This window comes from Varanus komodoensis, unplaced genomic scaffold (genome assembly GCF_004798865.1).
Source record: "Varanus komodoensis strain SLA01 unplaced genomic scaffold, ASM479886v1 scaffold17, whole genome shotgun sequence".
In the NCBI taxonomy this organism is placed as follows: Eukaryota; Metazoa; Chordata; class Lepidosauria; order Squamata; family Varanidae; genus Varanus; species Varanus komodoensis.
Genome location: NW_025335505.1, coordinates 23,087,736 through 23,108,400, shown reverse-complemented (window position 1 = coordinate 23,108,400; position 20,665 = coordinate 23,087,736). Strand labels below are relative to the sequence as shown.

The 20,665-nt window shown below is 38.2% G+C and overlaps 1 protein-coding gene across 2 annotated transcripts in view; it reads left to right on the top strand.

Annotated features, from left to right (window-relative positions):
• The window catches only part of CDKAL1 (CDK5 regulatory subunit associated protein 1 like 1), a 334,585-nt gene that overhangs the window by 80,037 nt on the left and 233,883 nt on the right, over positions 1-20,665 (top strand). For both annotated transcript variants that reach the window (XM_044426357.1, XM_044426358.1), the window contains 2 exons: positions 11,686-11,782; positions 13,745-13,793. In XM_044426357.1, coding sequence (XP_044282292.1) covers positions 11,686-11,782; positions 13,745-13,793 — 146 coding nt within the window. The remainder of the gene's footprint in view (positions 1-11,685; positions 11,783-13,744; positions 13,794-20,665) is intronic.

The following is a 20,665-nucleotide window of genomic DNA, read 5'->3' as shown; positions in this document are numbered from 1 at the left end:
TTGGTTGCTGTTATTGATCCTCCCAACTCAACTTGAAATTCAGTCACAATAGCAGCCTCCAATGACTACTTGCATCCCAACTGTTAACATCTCATTTAGCATTGTTCTATGTCAAGCAAGGGAAAAGATTGCCATTCTTTTTTAATTTGGCAAGGACAAATCATGTACAATTCTTAAATTAGTATTAGGGGAAAACATAGACTTTAAAAATCATTTAATCAATATGTATTTTATTAAGCTACATTTTAGTTTATTTCATCGACACCAGGTGGCAATATTGCTCTTTGAATTCCTGTGTAAGAAACACTTCGTTTACAGAAGAAAACCTCAATTTTGTTCCTTTCAGGAATGTGCAAATTATGCTCCTCCAGATATTTTGGCCTACAACTCTATCATCCTGTACCATTGACTCTGCTGATTGAAATTGTAGTGTAAAACATCTGGAATGTCCCATCTTGCCCACCCTTACCTTAATGAATGTGTATTGTATTATAGTGCACTTATCATATGCTAGCTCTAACTGATCATTTAATGGGTGGTTGCATGTGAAATTAATTTTAGCTATCAAATCATTCATACTGGATTACTCTTAATGCTGTAACAGGTTTTATGATTCAGCAAAATACCTGGCAAAAACTGAAACTTGTGTGGTGTATTCTAAATTAATAGGGTAGTAAAGGAGGATTAAAACTTGGGCTGTCACGCAATTAAAAAGATCTTGGTGAGTTCACTGTATTCAGTTTAATTGTTTGTCAAATCCATATTTGTGTGCATCTGAATAAAAGAAAATTATGAAGAAAAATATGATCTTCAAGTCTTCTTGTTGCATGACAGTGGAGAGAGAATACCTCTTGTATCAAGTGCATGTTGGTAGATACTTCATTCTACCATTAATAGTGGCTTCTTATTTGACCATGAGTTTTTGGTCAGTTAACCTATTGGTAAAATTGACTGACTGAATGCTTTGGCCCTAATTAAAATGTTAAATATTCTGTGATGTCATTTTTGTTTTCACAAGATATGAAGAGAAGTAAATATATGGAAAATGTAATCATCTTCCCTGCTCACTTTGAAATGTGTTTCTCTTGGCTGAGAGGTATATCAAGTAATTGGAAGAAGTGACAGCAAAGTGAACGGATGCTTTATTCCCTTGACCTCACAGCAACCCTCATTTGACAAACCAGGAGTTGCCAAGAAGATGAGTGAGAGCAAGTGTGCAGGCTGGTTCCCATATGCTTGCCTGCTCCCTCTATGACACACAACTCAGGGATGCGTTGTCTCTGGACCATTTATCATGACATCTGTACCCAGATCTCTTGGTTGTTGGGATAAACAATGCAGGGGTTGAGCCCACCTGGTTGGGTGATCAAAGACCTGGCTTGCATGTAACAGCAATTCAACTCATGAATGCCAATGTACAATGGGTGATTGTTGGATTAAAACTCTGTTTAATTCTGAACATCCAGTGTGACAGTGAGCACAACTACACCAGAATGGGTTATTCCTAGGTTGTTTACAAACCAGATGTAAAGCAGAAGCAGTGAGCACTGAGAAGGTACTGTGCTCGCTAACTCTGATATGGCAGTTACTTACTATGAGTTATTTAATCCAGAGTTACTTGTGATATGCAATCTGGAGTCACTATGGGCAAATATGCTTTGCTATAGGCTTTTCTCGGCTAAGCAGCCTGGCTTCTCTTTTCCAAGGTTTGACTTTACAGGGGGCAAAACTACAGTATTGTTTGGCAGTAACAATGTGTTTTCTTTCTTTTCATTTTTGAAATGAGCCTCTAGAAGCTAATGGAGCCAGATGGTTTCTAGAGGGCCCTTGGGAGTTTTTCAGCTGATATGGTTGGCTGTTCTCTCAAATTCCTGGTTGGTGTTTGATGACCTGGGCAGTTGACACAATTGCTCCTCTCTGTTCTTGTTGTTAGTTACGAAGTCGTGTCCGACCCATTGCGACCCCGTGGACAACATTCCTCCAGGCCTTCCTGTCCTCCACCATCCCCCAGAGTCCACTCAAGCTCACACCAACTGCTTCAGTGACTCCATCTAGCCACCTCATTCTCTGCCATCCCCTTCTTCTTTTGCCATCTCTTGTTCCCAGCATTAGGCTCTTCTCCAGGGAGTCCTTCCTTCTCATTAGGTGGCCAAAGTATTTGAGTTTCAGCTTCACTATCTGGCCTTCTAAAGAGCAGTCAGGGTTGATCCTCTAGGACTGACCGGTTTGATCGCCTTGTGGTCCAGGGGACTCACAGGAATCTCCTCCAGCACCACAATTCAAAGGCCTCAATCCTTCGGCGCTCAGCCTTCCTTATGGTCCAACTTTCACAGCCATACATTGCAACTGGGAAAAACATAGCCTTGACTATACGCACTTTTGTTGGCAGGGTGATGTCTCTGCTTTTTAGTATGCTGTCTAGATTTGCCAAAGCTTTCCTCCCCAGGTGCAAGCATCTTTGAATTTGTTGGCTGCAGTCCCCATCTGCAGTGATTTTGGAGCCAAGGAAAATAAAATCTGTAACTACCTCCATTTCTTCCCCATCAATTTGCCAGGAAGTGAGAGGAAAGGATGCCATGATCTTAGTTTTCTTAATGTTGAGTTTCAAGCCAACTTTTGTGCTCTCCTCCTTCACCCGCATCAAGAGGCTCTTTAGTTCCTCTTCACTTTCTGCCATGAGAGTGGTATCATCTGCATATCTGAGGTTGTTGTTTCTCCCAGCAATCTTAATTCCAACTGGTGATTCATCTAGCCCTGCCTTTCTCATGATGTGCTCTGCATATAAGTTAAATAGGCAGGGAGACAGTATACAGCCTTGCCGAACTCCTTTCTCAATTTTGAACCAATCAGTGGTTCTGTGCCCAGTTCTCACTGTTGCCTCTCTGTAGCTGAGCTTATATGGTTCTGCAGTATGCGCCACAGCTGAGTGTGATGAAATAAATTAGGAGAAGACTTGAGTGCAGATGGTAAAAAACTAGTGAATGTAAGTGAGCCTTGATAGCTGAGTATATTTAGTGGTAGTGAGGGTAGCAAGGAGCAACATCTCACTGCCTCTATTCAATTTTCTTGTTGGTATTCAGCATAGCTTTTCACAGTCATCCAAGGCTTAGCATATGCTGGCCTCATGGACATCGTAGACCTGTCTGAGGCTGCTGTAATATATTTGACAGGTACTTCCAGGTAAAAGTCTCTTGCATATGCCAGGTCTTAGACTCAAATTTTAAAGCAGTTGCAGTAGGCAAGATATGCAGATTAGAGCCTGGTCTGGTTTCAGTTAGTTTGCTCAAGGATGTTGACAAGGTGCTTGGACACATACCTGCAACCACTTCTCTGCTGGATTCTTGTCCCTTTTGGTTTATAAAACCTAGCAAATAGGGAGCAACCAGCTGGGCTGAGGTGATCAATTCATCCTTGAGAGAGAGAGCTCCCGTGCTGCCATGCAGAGATGCTCGTTGGCTCACTTTTGAAGAAGCCCTTTAGATCTAATAACTTTATGCCCATGCTGAATGTTCCCTTCTTTGATGAGGTTCTTGAGCACATGGTTGCCAACCAGTTCTAGACACACTGGAGGATTGTCTGTGTTGAGTTCAATCAGAGTGCAGACCAGGTTTTGGTGACCAAAGCTGCTTTTATACGCAATATGACAATTTATGCTAAGCGGAATTTATGGGGAATTTGACATGATATTCAGGAGTGGTTATCTGAGGCAGGAGTGTTGGAGGTAGCACTCCTATTTGGATGGATTCTCCCTTGTGGGACCTCCCAGGGGCTGATCTTGTCCCCATGCTATTCAACAGCTACATGAAATTATGCAGAATAGGATTGTCTAGAGATATTGCTATCTGTGTGCTGATGATATTTGTCCTTCTGCACGTGAGGCTATGGATGTGCTAAATATGTGTTTGACTGCAAAAATAGACTAGATGCGGGCTAAAAAAAAACAGTCCAGACATGATAGAGATAATGTTATTAGGTGCTTCCTCTGACTGGATAAAAGATTTTCAACCTGTTCTGGAAGAAGAAGAAGAATTTCTCATGTTTTAGTTTTCTCTGCTGCAGAGTCTACCCCTCTGCTAATTTTGGCATCTTCCTTCACAGCAGAGTTGCTTTCAGAAATGTAGTTCTGACTTTTCTTTATATGGCCTTTTCACAAAAAACTGTTTTGCAATCTCAGGGGCCTGGTCATTTTTTAAAGCTGAGACTAGACTACTAGCAAGATGTTGTGGCTTCTAGCTGAGGAAATATTATACTCTGACAGCTGTTTGACCTCTCCTCTATCATTTAATGGACCAGTGGTGTGTATTTTTGTGTGGATATGAGAGAGACAGACAGAAAATGTACGAGAAGAGAATACACATGTCACTGCCACTGCCTTACAGTGTGTTTTGCAGATAGCAAACAGCAAAGGGTAAAAATCAGAATATGGCCACAAAGTGGAGAAGCAAGGCATGTACAAAATGTAAATCTCTTCTCTGCTCCCCTGAAATGTGCTCAGTGTAGAATATTCAGACGTTCATGCAGAGAGGATCCTCCTAGAACTCAGAATAGTCCTGTTTCCATCCTCTCATCTTCCACATGCACACATACGCAATCATTTCTCATTTCCGCATCTGTTCCAACCTATGCAAAAGTAACATGCGGTGGGTAGGAAGGTGGGTGAGTCATGCAAAGATTCCTGTTCTCTGTCTCTCACCAGGCTCTATATGTAGGCAACTGTGTGGGTGCATGTTTGTGTGGAGAGGGAGACAGAATTCTTTCAATGTAAGGTGCTGGCAAAGCATCTTAAGGTGAGGCCTTTGCAGAGGTCCTTCTGCACCGCTGGTGCTCTGCCATTTCTGCAAAGCTAGATGGCTATTGAGATGTAAGAACACAAAATAGATTACAGTGATTGTAAACCAACCTTCAAGGTGAATCCTTGCTTACCAAGGCCTAGGAACCTTGATCTCAGAACTGACTCACAACTCTTCACTATGAGCAACAATGGCAATAGATTTCTGACAACTTCCCTTACTCTGCTTCTGGGGCTTCCCTGAAATTTTCAACTTGGTCCCTGTTGGGAACAGATCAGCTTGCTCCAGTCTTAGCACATGTGACAATTGTGAATGGCTGAAGCCAGATGTTCTGACCATAGCTGCCATAACAATGGAGTGTGTCCCCTGGATTTAGTTTTTAGTTCTTCAGCTTCTCCATTAATATTGAGTGCTGAGCTGGTTCATCATTTAAGAGAAAGCAGAAGCAATAGGTCTTCTTTCAAGCCATCCCTGTGGTGTTTCATGCATAGTATGTTCATTCTCAGCTTTTAAAGCCTCCCCATCCCCATTGTTATCTGAATCCTTCTACATCAAAAATTATTTGAAAGCATCCAAATTCAGGTCATCACACAAACAGAGCAAGGTTCATTTTAAGGAAAGAATAGGGAATGCTTAAAGCAGGACATTTAAATACAAGTGAGGTTGGGAGTTCAACACAGCATTTGACAAGGAGATAGTTTCTCTCTCTGTAGGTACAATATTTTCCATAACTGGTACAAATTGAGAAGGAAAAGTTAAATTGACTCTATGCATATTCCTCTCAATTTAATAGCATAGTAGTCTTTCTATATTACTAATGGGTATTTTCATTATTTGATATTTGGTTTCTTTGTACTTCGAACATTTGCAGTGGGAGAGGAATGAACTTGCAATTGAAATCCTTTTGCCTTTTAGATTAGTCCACAGAATTGTTTAAAAGGGCATGGTAAACAATACCATGTTCAGAAGAAGTAACAGCAAATGTTACAGTTGGCAATAGCATGTAACTATCTACTGCAAGATGTCACTTAATCCATATGATTAACCTTTTGAGTAGTAGCATGAAGTATGTATTAATTTGAATTCATGTGAAAAGATACAGATTTCTGTATGGAGGGTTAAAGCCAAGCAAAATCTCTGGGAGCTGCAAATTGTAGCAAGCAACTGCTCTCTGGATGAAGCCATGCATTAGCTATTGGGCTGGACCTAAAGATTAGGATGTTCAGGCAGAATTCAAAGGTCTTGAGAAGGAAGTAGAGTTTAGGAAAAAGCAACATTTCTTTACACACACACACATGCACAAATATTTAAGGGAAAGGGGAAGAACATATAAAACTAATAAGACTCCAAATGCAACCAAGTCAAACTCAACTTTGCAAATAGAATTTCCTTTGTTAAACATAACTATGTACAGTAGAGAATAACAATCCAGGGCAGTATAGTCATTAGAGTGGAGCTTAGGACATCTCTGCTCTAATCCCCACTTGGTCATGAAGTTCACTGGATGACTTTAGGCCAGGCACCGATTCTCAGTCTCACAAGGCTGTTGTGAGGATAAAATGGAGAGGAAGATAATGTATACTGCCCTGCACTCCATGGAGGAAAAGTACATAAAGCTTACATAGAAATAAAAGATATTCTGTTGTGAATTATATTCTTCTGTCTCCTGTACCTACCACTTAAATTTTCACACACTCTCTCCCTTGTCTGCTTGAACTGAATTCTAAAAAATTCTTGAAAAATTGAAGATGTATCTCAGCAACCTAACCTTTTCCATAGTGTGTTCATTATAAGAAGTAAACTATTGCAGGAGGTGATACAATAAAGTGATGGCAATTTCTTGAGTTATGAACACGATAGCAAACCTTATTATGGATACACTTCAGTGCCCTTTAAATATTACACAAATGCCATAAGAGACACATTTCTGTGGTGATATTCCTCTACTGTAATTTAACATTTAATGACTCACAAGCTCATGAACAGGTTCAAGGTTGTGTTTTCTCCACTGGATCAGAAGATCTATATAACTGGCTCCATCAGTGATTGCATGCATACAAGGACCATGGAAAACTTGTTCCATGAAGTGACTATATTGTTTAAATAACATCTTTGTTTAAAAACATTTTATGTTATCAATTCATACACAGACAGGAGCATCAGAGTCACCAAGTAATATAGGCTCTGGTAAATTCCCTTTCTTCAGAAGTTTATTCTTTGAGTTTACTTCTTGCTTTAAATAATGCCCTATTCCAGTGGAGCAAAACCTGTTGGGGAATGTTATTAAGGGATTTTTCAGTTTGCAGCCTCAGAGAAATAAAATGTGACAAATAATAACATTGACAAGGTTTGCATGATCACAGAGTGGGAAATAAGCCATTGCAATTTATTTTCTCCTGCGTTCAAGTCAGGGGGATTAACATAATTATCCTTGGCAGTGCAGCTTGTTGTGTCATGGGAACCCTGACAGAGTGGCTTGTTGCTATGATCCCAGTCAATAAGCCAGTGATTGTGTTCAGACAGTATGATAATCCCACCCAGGTTGAGTACAGGTTGAATGTAGATTGTCATTGAACCATGGGCTGAACTGAAATGTGGATTATTCTAGCTATGCTAGTAAATCATGCCATGCTAAGAAACAACTCATGAAGCGAATACATGGTTTGTTGTTGGGTTGTGAACTGTTCGCCTTTGTTATATGTCTGGGTTCAAACAGCACAGTAACACATGTTTCAACAACAACCCACAGTTCAATGGGTTGTTCGGTTGTCTGACCCCAGTCACTGAATTCACACCATAATCCACACTGCTGAATTATGCTAATCCCCTAGCATGCAGTTGCCATGCACAGAGGTGGAAATGAACTACCATGGGTTATTCCTTCTGTAATTGTGCAAACCACCTTTGTTTGACCTTCTCTATTCCTTTTAACCTTCTCTTTTGTCTTTATGGAAATATATGGCCTACGATGGATGGGCTGTGCTCTTTCTTGTTTATGCTGTTGCAGGCAAATGTTAAATATAAGTGTTAAAATAATGTGCCATGTTTTTAACTATGTAGCATATCATGTTTTCCAGAATACCAGATTTTTAAAAGGAAATTGCTCTAATCATACTAATATGCAGTGAGATTTTGAAAATTAGTTTTAAGTCAAAATGTACAGTGGTACCTTTGCTCACAAACTTCATCCATTCCAGGACTCTGGTTGTGACCCAAATTGGTCATGAGCCAAGTCAAATTTCCCCATAAGGATCAATGTAAATAAGGTTAATCCATTCTGCAACTATTTTTTTTACTCACAAAAATTTGAAGCAAAGTAACAAAGAACAACAAAGATAGCAGCCATCTCCCCCCCGCCCCCATGATCATGCAGGAAAGGCGGGCGCGCTTGCAGTCATCACCCAATGCAGAGTTCGTGACCTGTGGCAAATTTTTTAATGAAATTTGTGTTCGCAACCCGATTTGGTCATGAACTGAAGCATTTGTGAGCTGAGGTACCACTGTATTTCCAGAAGAAAATTCAAGGTAAAGTGTATTTAACAGCAAAACAGGGAAGGTTCTGAAAATTGAGATTTATCTATTTATGTTATTTAAATTCTATTATAGGGTTTCCCCATAGTGTGAAGATCTTAAAGTATTTGCAGTTGTTGTATCGAAGAACACATAATGTCAAAGCTTTAATTACGCTGAACAGATTGCATTAGACAGTATTACAGAGAAAGTAATCTTGAATGGATCATTCCTATCTAGAAAAAACATAATTGCTACCTCTTATGTATAAAGTAATATCTAAGAAATAAGTATACATATGAAGATATTTTTAAACATTTTAATTTTTAAAGTAATTACAATACAGTACAGTACAATGCAATACAAACCCATAACAACAAAAATTAGGAGGAAAAAACCTTACAGTACAAATAAGTTGTATCATATCAATCAGTCAGAAAATAAATACTTACATATGTATTTAAATAACATTTATTTAAATATAAACAATATATTTAAATAATATTTATTTAAAAGTGCAACCTCCCACTGAGACCTTCAGTTACATGGCAGTTACCTATTCATATTCATATACACCCATCTTTTACTTCTTCTTCTATCTTTCCCCTCTTTTGGGACAACCCTCCTCCATCCAAAATTGCATTAACTCATATGAGGCTTTGGTATACCCTTTCCTTTTATTGATACATGTTCAATGAACAGCCTCCAATGGCATTAAGTTTATTCTTCACCAATATTTTTTTCACCATAATATTACATGTTAACTTACCATTAACAGCTATATTCCAAATTTCTTTATACCATTCACTTAATTGGAAGTCCCATGTTTTCTTCCAGTTCTTTGCTATTATTAATTTTACAGGTGTTAATAAATTTGTTATTAATTCTTTAATATTACATCTTTATTTCTTTTCATGAATTTATGACAATAATGCAATTCCAGGATCTGGTTCAATATCTAAATTCAATATTTTGCTTATTTCCTTAAAAACTATTTCCTAAAATTTCCTAATACTTTCTCATTTCCACCACATATGGAAATAGGTACCCACTTTTGACCACATTTCCCCTATATATTGATGTACTTATTATTCATATGTTACCCATGTCAGATACCATTTCCATACTGAACTCTAAAAATGTTCCTTAATTCTAATTGACAAACTTTTTAAATACTCTCTTATCCCATATTTTCCCCATTTTTCTTTACTTATATCCCTTCCTAAATCTATTTCTGATAAGACCTTAAGAGGGTCATACTGATTTTCTGTATCTAATAAAATCTTATAAACCTCTTGGTTACATAATGTCTTGTTTCTTATATAAAACAGTCTCTTCAAATTTAGTAATATCTCTACATTTACCATTTTTCTTTATTCATCTTTAGTACATTGTTCTAATTGCATAACATTAAAGCAGGTTAATTTTTCTTTTCCTATTAATTAATATAAATCTTATAAATAGGAAGATTGTGCTGACCATTTGATAATTTCCAAGCAGCAGGTAAATAATTTAAAAGAGTGTGTACATCCATGGATATTAATGATGTTCCAATACAAAGTTCATCTGTGTAATGATTCTCCCCATCCCACACAAAAAGCTACTGGACATTGCCAAAAAACATTTAAAGGAAACAGCCGCAGTGGACTGTGCCAAGAATTAGATGAATTAAACAATCTTTTGTTAAACAGACAATATGGTGCCCAGTAGATGTGAAACAAAAACATTTTAGCTGAAAAAGATGTAGTCTAAGATTCATGGACATGACCGGTAGATGCCAAAGTGGTGATTCACTGATTCAGTATTTTGTGATGCTGCGTGAAACAGTTTCCAAATGTGCCACCAGATCCAGAAAGGTTGAGAACTTTAATAATACCAGGTCTTGCTTTATTCTTCTTTTGACTACCAAAACAGACAAGGGACTTGACCAGGAGAGACTACAGCTATTAGGTAGCTCTAAGTGTGTACTTCTGAAAGAGCAGAAACAGACACGCACAATTGCTGGGAGATTTTTAAAAAATAAATAAATAAATAGCACCCCGAGTAGGCTTTTTTTAAGGCTGGAGGGGGTGGAAATTAGCAGAAAACATAAAGGGATGGTGATCAGAGTGGGGAAGGGGCAGGGCAGGTGAGTTCTGCCTCACAAGACATCAGGATATCTGCCAAAGCTGGGAGAAGGAGGCCTGAGTGTAAAGGAGAAGAAACTCCTGTGAGTGGGACAGACTGTCAAGTGGGCAAACCACGGGTTGTTCAGTGAACAGCCAACCCTCCATGGGCTATTCGTACTCGTAGGGTGGCTTAATGTGGTGAGTGAACCTTCCCATTCTTTAATGAAAGAGCTGATGTGCACTGGATATCTGACTTTGCAATATTATAGTGAAAAGGGGACAATGTAACTCTTTATATTCTCCAGAGTAATGTAGATTACAGTGTACTTTTTTCATAACTTCATTTGCAACTATTTTAATAGGTGAATTGTTAGGTTTTAATAATTTTTATTGTCATTAGCTGCTGCTATATTATGATTTTAGTGCCAGATATTATTATATTGATTTTATTCTACTTTTTAAAAGTAGTTTTAATTGGCTCAATTTATTGTATACTAATTTTATATCCCCCTCTCATCTTATGTTTACCTTATTTTGTTTCATTTTATTCTTAGCTTCTTATTTGTCTTATTGGTATCTTATTGCTGATTTTATCATTATTGTTGTTTTTACTTGAATTGTTAAGTTCTCATGGTGTTTTAATTGCTGTGTGTATGTTGTGAGCCACCCAGAATGCCTTATGGCTTATGCAGTGGCATACAGATCAAAATAATAATGACAACGATGAGAACTATTTAAAAGGTTAACACATATGCACACAAGGACATAAGAAAAGCCATGTTGGGTTTGATCCACGGTCCACCCAGTCCAGCACAAAGTTCACATGCTGACAAACCAGCTGCCCACAGGATCTCTCAAGTGGGATGTGTCCAAGAGTTGCTCCTACCCAGGCTTCTCAGCAACTGGTGTATGCAGGCATGTCGCTTTTGATAATGGGGCCACCACTTAGCCAGTAAACCTAGTAGCCTTCAATAGGCTCTGCCATACCTTTCATGAAAATCCTAGTAGCCTTCAATAGGCTCTGCCATACCTTTCATGAAAATGATACATGGAGATTGCGATTACATTGGCTCAGGTTTTCTTGTTAAAACTTACAGCTATTTTCTGCTACGGGGTGGTGTTTTGTCTTGTTTTTGGTAGATATGATATGCTGTAACAAAAGTGGTATCACAGTAAATTTTAAAGATTTATTTAGTAAATACAAATGAAATACATTTCTCCTTCCCTGTATGCTTGCTATTCAAGGGAAATAATATTTGTGATAAAATTTATTTTAGGAAAGCACAAGAAGGAAGAAAAAAAGTTGTTCTGGCCGGATGTGTTCCACAAGCCCAGCCACGACAAGCCTACTTACAAGGCCTGAGCATTATTGGGGTAAGCATTCAGTGGTTTGGAATGCTGTTTGAGCTTGGGCCCAAAACTTGTATTCTAGATATTTTATAGTGTGATCTGGAGGTTATCTTTTCTTGGACATAAACTTGTAAATCTGATCTCCGCAAGTTACAGGAAACCAAATTCCAGCATATCATCAGGAAAAACTTGCTGAATTTTAAAGCAATGCAACCATGGAACCAATTCCTACAGCAAGATAGCCATCTGTTAGGGATGCTTTAACTTGGGAATTCTGCATTAAGCAGGAGATGGGACCAAAGACCTTATTGGCCCATCTCTCCTATTCTGTGATTTTATAAGCCCTGGTGGCTTATGTTTAAGCCATTCTGCATACCAGGATCCATTTTGCCAAATTATCCACAGGTGCACTCTGTGGTATCATTCAAACTTAGCATGGCTAAGATCCAGTGTGGGTCAGTGGTTAAAAGCGCAGGTCTGGGACACAGGAATTCTGGATTCTAGTCCCCACTCAACCTTGGAGCCAATTAAATGACTTTGGGCCAGCCCCAGGCTCTCAGCCTAAGAAAGAGGAAGAGCAATGGGAGGGATGAGCATAAGAACTGGTCACTTGTGCCCAGTCTAGCAATATAAATTCTTGGATCTGGGAATATTATATCTCTGTGCAAAAGAGGCCTCTTGAAAACAATGCAGTGATTACTAGAAGTCAACATGGATTTCCTAAGAACAAATCCTGCCAGGCCCATCTGATTTCATTCTTTCATTGGGTAACCCTAGATAGCAGGAAAAAAATTCCTGACTGTTAGAGGAGTATGAAAATGGAACCGATTACCTATGGGGGTTGTGGGCTCTCCCACACTAGAGGCATTCAGGATGCAACTGGACAGCCATCTGAAAGGGATGGTGTAACTCAGTGTCCTGCTCTTGGGCCCAGTGGCCTTCTGATTCCTTCCAACTCTTCTGTTTCATGATTCTATGAAATTCCTCCCCACACCAACCCACCCCATTTTTGGGCTGAGAAACAGGAGGAATAATTTCTCAAAATATATCCAGAGACAGGAGAAGAATCTCCAATAGTTTATCACCATTGGCATGTAGGGCAGAGGTTGGAGAGCAGCTTCTTTCTTTTTCCTCCAGAAGAGTCTTTGCCTTTTTGTACTGTCACTCCAAGTACCAAACAGCCAGCAGCTGTTCCAGAGCCTTCTCTTTTCTATCAAATTGAATGAGAATGGTAAAACTGCAGGAGAAATTTTCATTGTAGTGCCAGAATATTACACTGGAACCAGGGCGTTATCTATCCATCCTTATAATAGAAGCAGACTTGAATTCTTGAAACTAGATGCTAACAGTGGTAGACAAAGGAGGTTACAGTTATAGGAGGCATGTGTGTGTGTACCCATGCAAGTGTGTACAAGCACACTCCATTTAAAGCGGTGGCTAATATTTTTTGACATATGCGTTACAAATCAAATCCAAGGACAAAACTCTGCCGCCTAGAGTGTATTATGCTGCAGTAGCAAATGCAGGCCCCCCTGCAGTTGTGGAATGGGCATTTGCTTGCGGGATACTGAGCTGGGGAGTTGACTCAAACATGGCACAGGAGAGGGAGGCAGGAGTATAGACCAGAATCTGTCCCATAGCCAAGGCTTCCTCTGACTTCTACTGACTGGGCAACTTACTGTTGACCCATGCATTCATTCATCCATTCTCTCTTTTTCATGGTATCTGTGTATCGCACATGCTAAAAGCTGTTTCTTTTTGTTATGATTTTGGTGATTAATATGGTCCTTTACCTTGTATATGTGTTAAATGGATGAAGTGTATGTGCCCTTGATCATGACTCCCTGTCTTACTTGCTTTTCATATGTTGAACAGGAATAGAGACCCATACAGTAAATCTACATTTATTTTTTGTGTGAATTAACTACCTGCAATGCACATATCTTGCATGCTCATAAAACTGTTTATTGCTCTGGTGTTTTACAGGTTCAGCAGATAGATCGTGTAGTAGAAGTGGTTGAGGAGACTATCAAAGGTAAGCTTTTCTATTGAAATAACGTGTTTCTTCATTCTTCCCAAAATATATGATATGATAACATTGGTAATAAATGTCCCTAATGAAACTTCCAGATGAATATGTCAAAGGATGCATTGCAAATAATGACTGAATAAGTAAACATGTGCCGGGTGTTGTATATGTTACAAAAACACAATGCAGAAAGCTTGGCTACATTAATATAGAAAGATACAATATTAGATCTTAATAAACTTGTCCTTTATGTTTTTCATGTATTTCAGTACTGTGTCTAGTGCTGCTATGGTTTTGGTTTGTTTATATAAAGATCATGACATGAAATTTTTCAAAGAAATCACTTGTTTAGTTTTTTTCATTGTTTAATAAATTAGTTTTTCGGTTCTGGTCTCACTCCATGCCTTTTTCACTGCCCTTCATTCTGAAGAACTGTGACTGAGTGAAGTCTCTTAAAGTTACCAAGTTCCACCTAATTCATGGCTACAGAATTGTCTTTAACCATTAACCATTAACTAATTTGTTTTATGAACATTTTTATTTAAAGTAGCTCCTTCATGGTAGCTGATTTCCATTTTTTTAAATAATACATTCTATTGTCCATGTGCATCTGTTATAAAGCAAGTCTGGCCGGTAAACTAGGACAAGGTGACTAAAAGGTTAAGAGATAAATTGTATTTTGTTGGATATGGTAAGCACAGGTTATATGGTTGAATTTGGGTCTTTGGAGGTATACATATAGTCCATATAAAATTAATATTTAGTGTGAGAGAGAACTGTGAAAGGAGGTATGAAAGACTGACTTCTCAGCAAGAAACTGAAAAGGTTGAATTATTTTTGCAATCACAAGCAAAATGAAAACTATTAATTCAGCTCCTGAATTCAGTAGATTATGCTTAATTTCATTTATATCATCATCAACAACAAAGTGAGAGAACTCTTTTGCAGTAAAACAACTTCCAAGAAACGGAAAATACTGTATATGCAGATATACAAGGCAACTTGCTTGTCAATATTTTGGGCTTATTTAAATGTTTGTCATATGTTTTATTTATACATATATTTATAGGCTGCCTATAATGTTGGACATATAAGACAACCTTCCCTTTTTGCTTCACTATTTTCAGTTTCAAGGGCCTCTTATATGCTGGTATATATGGCTATTTATCAGCTGGAAGCTTCTTTATTCTTGTGATATCACGTTACCCTATTCTACCTAGTCATAGTCATGTTCCCGCTTTGATTTCACTCAAGAAGTTTTTGTAAAATTGGAGGCTAGCAGTGGCCTGCAAGAGTGGCCTGCGGTTGGTTGGTTGGTTGGGGAGGACGGCTGGTGTCGTGGATGGGTGGGCATAAGGGGGCTGGGTGAGAAGAGGCCCATGTGAGCAGTGCTGAGTCTCTCCACAGACAGCCACGTGCGGGATGCTGCCCTTCCCAGCTGCCCCTCACTGCAACTGGCCCAGAATGGTGTACTACCTCCCCCTCTACAGTGAGGGTGAGCACCGGACTCGAGACCAAGTCTGTGGCCCCATGCAAGTCTCTCACAACACAGGACAAGCTCCAATGCTGCCAGTAAAATGTTTTTAACTTTTTTCTTAATTAAAAAAACTTGTCAATACAGTTGTCTTTATTATCTATCCCTTCTTTAAAGAAAAGGATGAATATAATATGATGACTATTTTTCACCTGGCACATAAGATGACCTGCTTTTTTGCCTTCCTGTTTTCAGTGTCAGGGTTATCTTATATGCCAATATATACAGAATCCATGTAGTATTGTAAACCACTTAGAGGGCCTTTGGGCCAATTTGGTGGAAATAAGTTCAATAGATAGATAGATAGATAGATAGATAATCCAAATTTCAACCAGAGGTTAACAAGTAATTTAAGTTATTTCTTATTGGTCTTCAGGTAGTAGTTCAGATCCAGAAAGGCAAAAAGAAATCTCTTTGCTTTTTATATGCTTTGGAGTAGAATCAGAGGAAGATGCTTTTCTTTCAAGAAGGTTATTGCATTTTGACAGTTTAATTCTCTCTATCTAATAGACAATACTCTACGAATTGGCTTCAATTTACTCCTAGTACAGAATTAAGAACTGATCTCAGATGTTGGTAATAGGCATATGCATATGTAGCAACATCAAATTGTGGGTTACTACTTGCTGTGCTGTATGAACCCTGCAATGTTAACAAGCCATGGATTCGTAACTGTAAACAATCCATAGTTCATTTCCCAACAACAAACTATGCACCCCCTTTCTGAATTGTTCGTGGTTAATAAACCATGATTTGTTTGCAATGTCTAGGTTCACACTATGGAATTGCCCACAGTTCAATGACAGCACACATTAAACCTTGAGAATGGGTTCATTGCATATTGTTGCATTATGTGAATTTGCTTCCCCTGTACTCCCTCCTAGTGTAGCTTTTCTCAACCTGGCATCCAATGGAAGCTTTCCAGGATTCCACATTAGAAGCGTAAAATTTCTTGGAAAACGGTATTATTTGTTTTGGAGAGGGGTGGAATGAATTTGGTGGGGGGGGGCAGGTGAATTGAAAATATACAGTGTTTATTTTGCTGAACACACCTTCCAGATCAATTATAATTTTCAATTGCCATTGAAATTAACAAGTTAAAATATTCAGTTATTAATGTTTAATTATTGTTTTATACTTTTAAATTTAATATGCCAAATATATTTTTGAGCATAAAAGTGGGTATTATTCTAATAGAAGTATTCCAAGCTGCAGAGACTGTAGTCCAAATCATAACGAAAATATGCCAGCAAGTATGGAAAACAGAACAATTTCCCACAGACTAGAAACATTCAACATACATTCCAGTCCTCAAGAAAGGAGATGCAAATTAGTGCAGCAACCATGGGACCATTGCACTAATTTTCCATGCAGACAAAGTGATGCTCAAGGAGTTGCAACAAAGAAGTTTACTCTAATTGGAATGAGAAATGCTGATGTTCAAGATGGATTCCAAAAAGGAAGAGAAACTCAGGATCTTGCTACAAATATGCACAATGTCAGTCTATGCTTTATAGACTAGCAAAGCCTTTGACTGTGTGGATCACATGAAGCGATAGAATGTTCTGAAAGAAATACTTGCTTGTCCTGATGTGTAACCTGTATGGTGGACAAGAAGATACTGTTAGTTCAGAATGCAGAGAAACAGAATAGTTTCCGATAAGTAAAGGCATTAGACAAGGCTGTATTCTGTCCCTTTGTTTATACAATCTGTACACAGAACATTTAAGGAAAGATGGATTAGGCTCAGAGGAAGGAGTGAAAATTGACAGCAGACACACCAACAGTTTAAGACACACAGATGATGCTTTCTTACTGGCAAAAAGCAGGGATGACTTGAAACAACTACTGATGAATGTGACAGAAGGAAAAGCAAAAGTAGGAATGCAGCTGAACATTAGGAAAACAAAAATCACAGCTACAGAAGAATTACAGAACTTTACTGTCAACAATGAAGACATGGAAATCACAAAAGATTTTGTATACCTTGCCTCAGTCGTCAATTCAAGTGGAGAATGCAGCCAAGAAATTCCAAGAAGAATGAGAGTTGGAAGGGCACCAATGAAGGAACTAGAAAAGTTCATAAACTGTAAAGATGTTTCACTAGAGACCAAAGCCAAGATTATCCACATAATGGTATTCCAACCACTATGTATGGGAGTGAAAACTGGACAGTGAAGAAAGCTGATAGGAAGAAAGTTAATGTATTCAAAACATCAACTGGAGAAGAACTTTGTTCAGACCACACTGGACTGACAGAAAGACCAACAAGAGAGCCAGTGTGCTGTAGTGGTAAAGAGCATGGGACTGGGATTCAGGCGATCTGGGTTCTAGACTCTGATCAGTCATGAAGCCAACTGGGTGACTATAGGCTAGTCACAGACTCTTAGCACAGCCTGCCTCACAGAATTGTTGTTGTGGTGATAAAATTGAGAGCAGGAGGAGGAGGAAGAGAAAAGCTGCTTTGAGTTCTTCAAAAAGAGAAAAGGTGGGATATAAATCAAATAAATAAGTCAAACCAAACCAGAGCTTTTCCTAGAAGCAAACATGACAAAACAGAGGCTGTTATACTTCAGACACATCATGAGAAGGCAAGGCGATTTTGTCTTGGAGAAGACAATCATGCTGGGGAAAGCTGAAAGGAGAAGAAAAGGAAAACCAAAACAAGGTGGATTGACTGTATTAGGGAAACCACAAACTTGAATTTGGAATTGCTGATCAGGGAAGGCATGGATAGGGTATTTTGGAAGACTTTCAGAGGATTGCCATAAGTCATTGCCAACTCGATGGCACACTGTAGCAGCAGCAGCAGCAGCAGCAGCAGCAGCAGCAGCAGCAGCAGAGCAAGACTGTTCTACAGCATCTGCTGTCCTTTATAAGGAATTGGTTGGGGAGCAGTTTATGGAAAACTGGCCTAAAAGAAAAAAATACTGAGTGGTTATTTAGCTGTGGATGTCTATGTTACCTATTGGGAATGCTAACCAAGCATATTTAATTTAAGCAAACTCAACCTATTATTTGAAGAGTTATGTTTTATTCTCTTTTGTAAATAATGTCTTTTAATGACACTATAATGGCACTATATTTTGTGTTTGTGTAAAAGACAATTTCAAGTGGTGTTGTCCATCCTGGATACTTATAAGAGTCAGATACTAAATTACTTTTCAATTTGGAAGTTTATTTTGGTGGCAGCAGCTAAAGATTTTACAGCAGAGGTAGCATTCGTGGAGTGCTCTGGCTGAGAACTATATAAAAAGAAACTTAGCAGTGAGTTCTATAGATACAATCTAATTTAAAAGAAAAAACATGTAGGCAAAATAGTCCACATGTTCTACAGCATGTGATGCCAGTGAAAGTATAATATACAATATTTTTCTCTTTTGAACTAAATTATTTGTATATTACAGCTTCTAACTTGAAGAACCCCAGAAACATGAGCTTCAAGACCAAAACTGTCAAGAATGCATATTTTCATCCTCTATTATAATACACTGACTAGCCACGTATGAGGAATCTCACAGTATCTTGAAATATCTATCAGTCAAAGACAGATAAATGCTGTTAATAAGAGATAACAATGGTGGTAGTCTCAGAGAATTTTAAAAAATTTACCTGTGACTACAAAATTTCTTCCTATAAAATTCTTCCTATTATGCAATTTTTAGAAATCATTTTTCAGGAGAAAAGTTTAATAGAAATATATGAATTCCTCATCTCAAGCTTTTTTATAATCCTAAAAAAAATCATGGTCCAATGCTGTTATTTGGGAAAATGGATGTAAAAGAGTTCCTTAAAGGTGAAATTATTTTTGCCCTGAAATTTGCACTCCTTTAAATCTCTGTGGCAGGCCACTGACCATGCTGGCCAGGAGTGATGAGAGCAAGTCAAAAAGATCTGAAGGTACCATGTTGGGGAAGGGTTTCCTTACTTTGTTCTACAGAAAGCTTACACACTGTTTTGTGGCATTTGGTTGGTCAAACGCTTTGCTGAACTGTTGGTTTTAGAAATAATGACATTCTCTAAGCTGCCCAGAGCAACTTTGGGGTACGGAGTGGCACAGCAATGGGAATAAATAAATAAATATCCATTATTAACCTAACCAAATGGAACTCTGCAGACTTTGTAGTGCTGAGATCTCTGCACTTCTACATTCCCATATTTATTTTTATTTATTTATTTATTTAAATTACATTTATAAACTACACTATAGCTTTACATGGGCTCTCTGTACAGTTCTTTTAACACAAAGAGGCACTATGGAACACATCATGGCAAGATAGTCCTGCAAGGACATTGGTGCTAAATTGTGAGGTTAATGTATATGTATTGCAGCTCATTGATATAAAATCAGATCTGGTTCTTTGGATACTGCAAATATTATTAGACTTAAATGTTTCTACTCATCCCATCAAGCTTAATCTAGAAAAAATGAATAGGAACCTTTATATAAAGTGTGTTGCTTATGGGGTTAAGGGGAGACTAGACTTTCCAGTTGAGTAAAACTTGTTTCAGTCCTGTGTTTTCACAAAACGTTTTGTGAAATGGGTCACTGGACAGGACTGTTGAAAACAAGTCAAAGGAAATTACTTCATATAACCTCCCTAAGTTTAAGTCACATTAACCTGTCTAGTAATATGGTCTATCTGTTCCCAGTTTAAATATTAACAAATGTTTGCCAACTGTTTACTTACCATACCAAGTCAAACTGTTATTATTGGTGAGTTGCTAAAAGCCCACAAGATGATCTGTGCATAAATTGCATAGACCAAAGTATGTACTGCCATTATATCTGCCAGTCATAAGTATAAGCACAAAATTGCTCTCTCACATACCCATTTAGTCATTTTGTACATGGTTTTCTTTCCTGCAGTGAGATCACAGCCCTTTTGAAAAGGCATATGCAATTAATATATGAAGAATGTACTTGTGTATTCTGCCAAATGTGCATGCATTGGAAAGAAATGGCTCATTTCAGTTTCTTAACACCTGTACATAATGGCAAAATAACCAGGTACTTTCTCAGAACACAGTATTTTACCATCATTATAGGTATTTCTTCATTGTATACAATTTCTACATTGTATATTCACTACGTATATTGTAGTGAAACCCATGTAAGAAAACACAATGAATAATACATCGCTTGCTTGTGTGTGCTGCCAGGTAATATTATATCCTACTTTTATAGATATATTCTAGCATAATTCAAGGGGGCTTTGCTTCTGTGCTTTTCAACTAAACTTTGAAAGGAAACAGTAACACATACGATACCACTGAATCCATGAAAAAGCAAACTGGATGAATGGCTTCAGAGCTGAATGAGTACGCTGTCACAATCATTCGT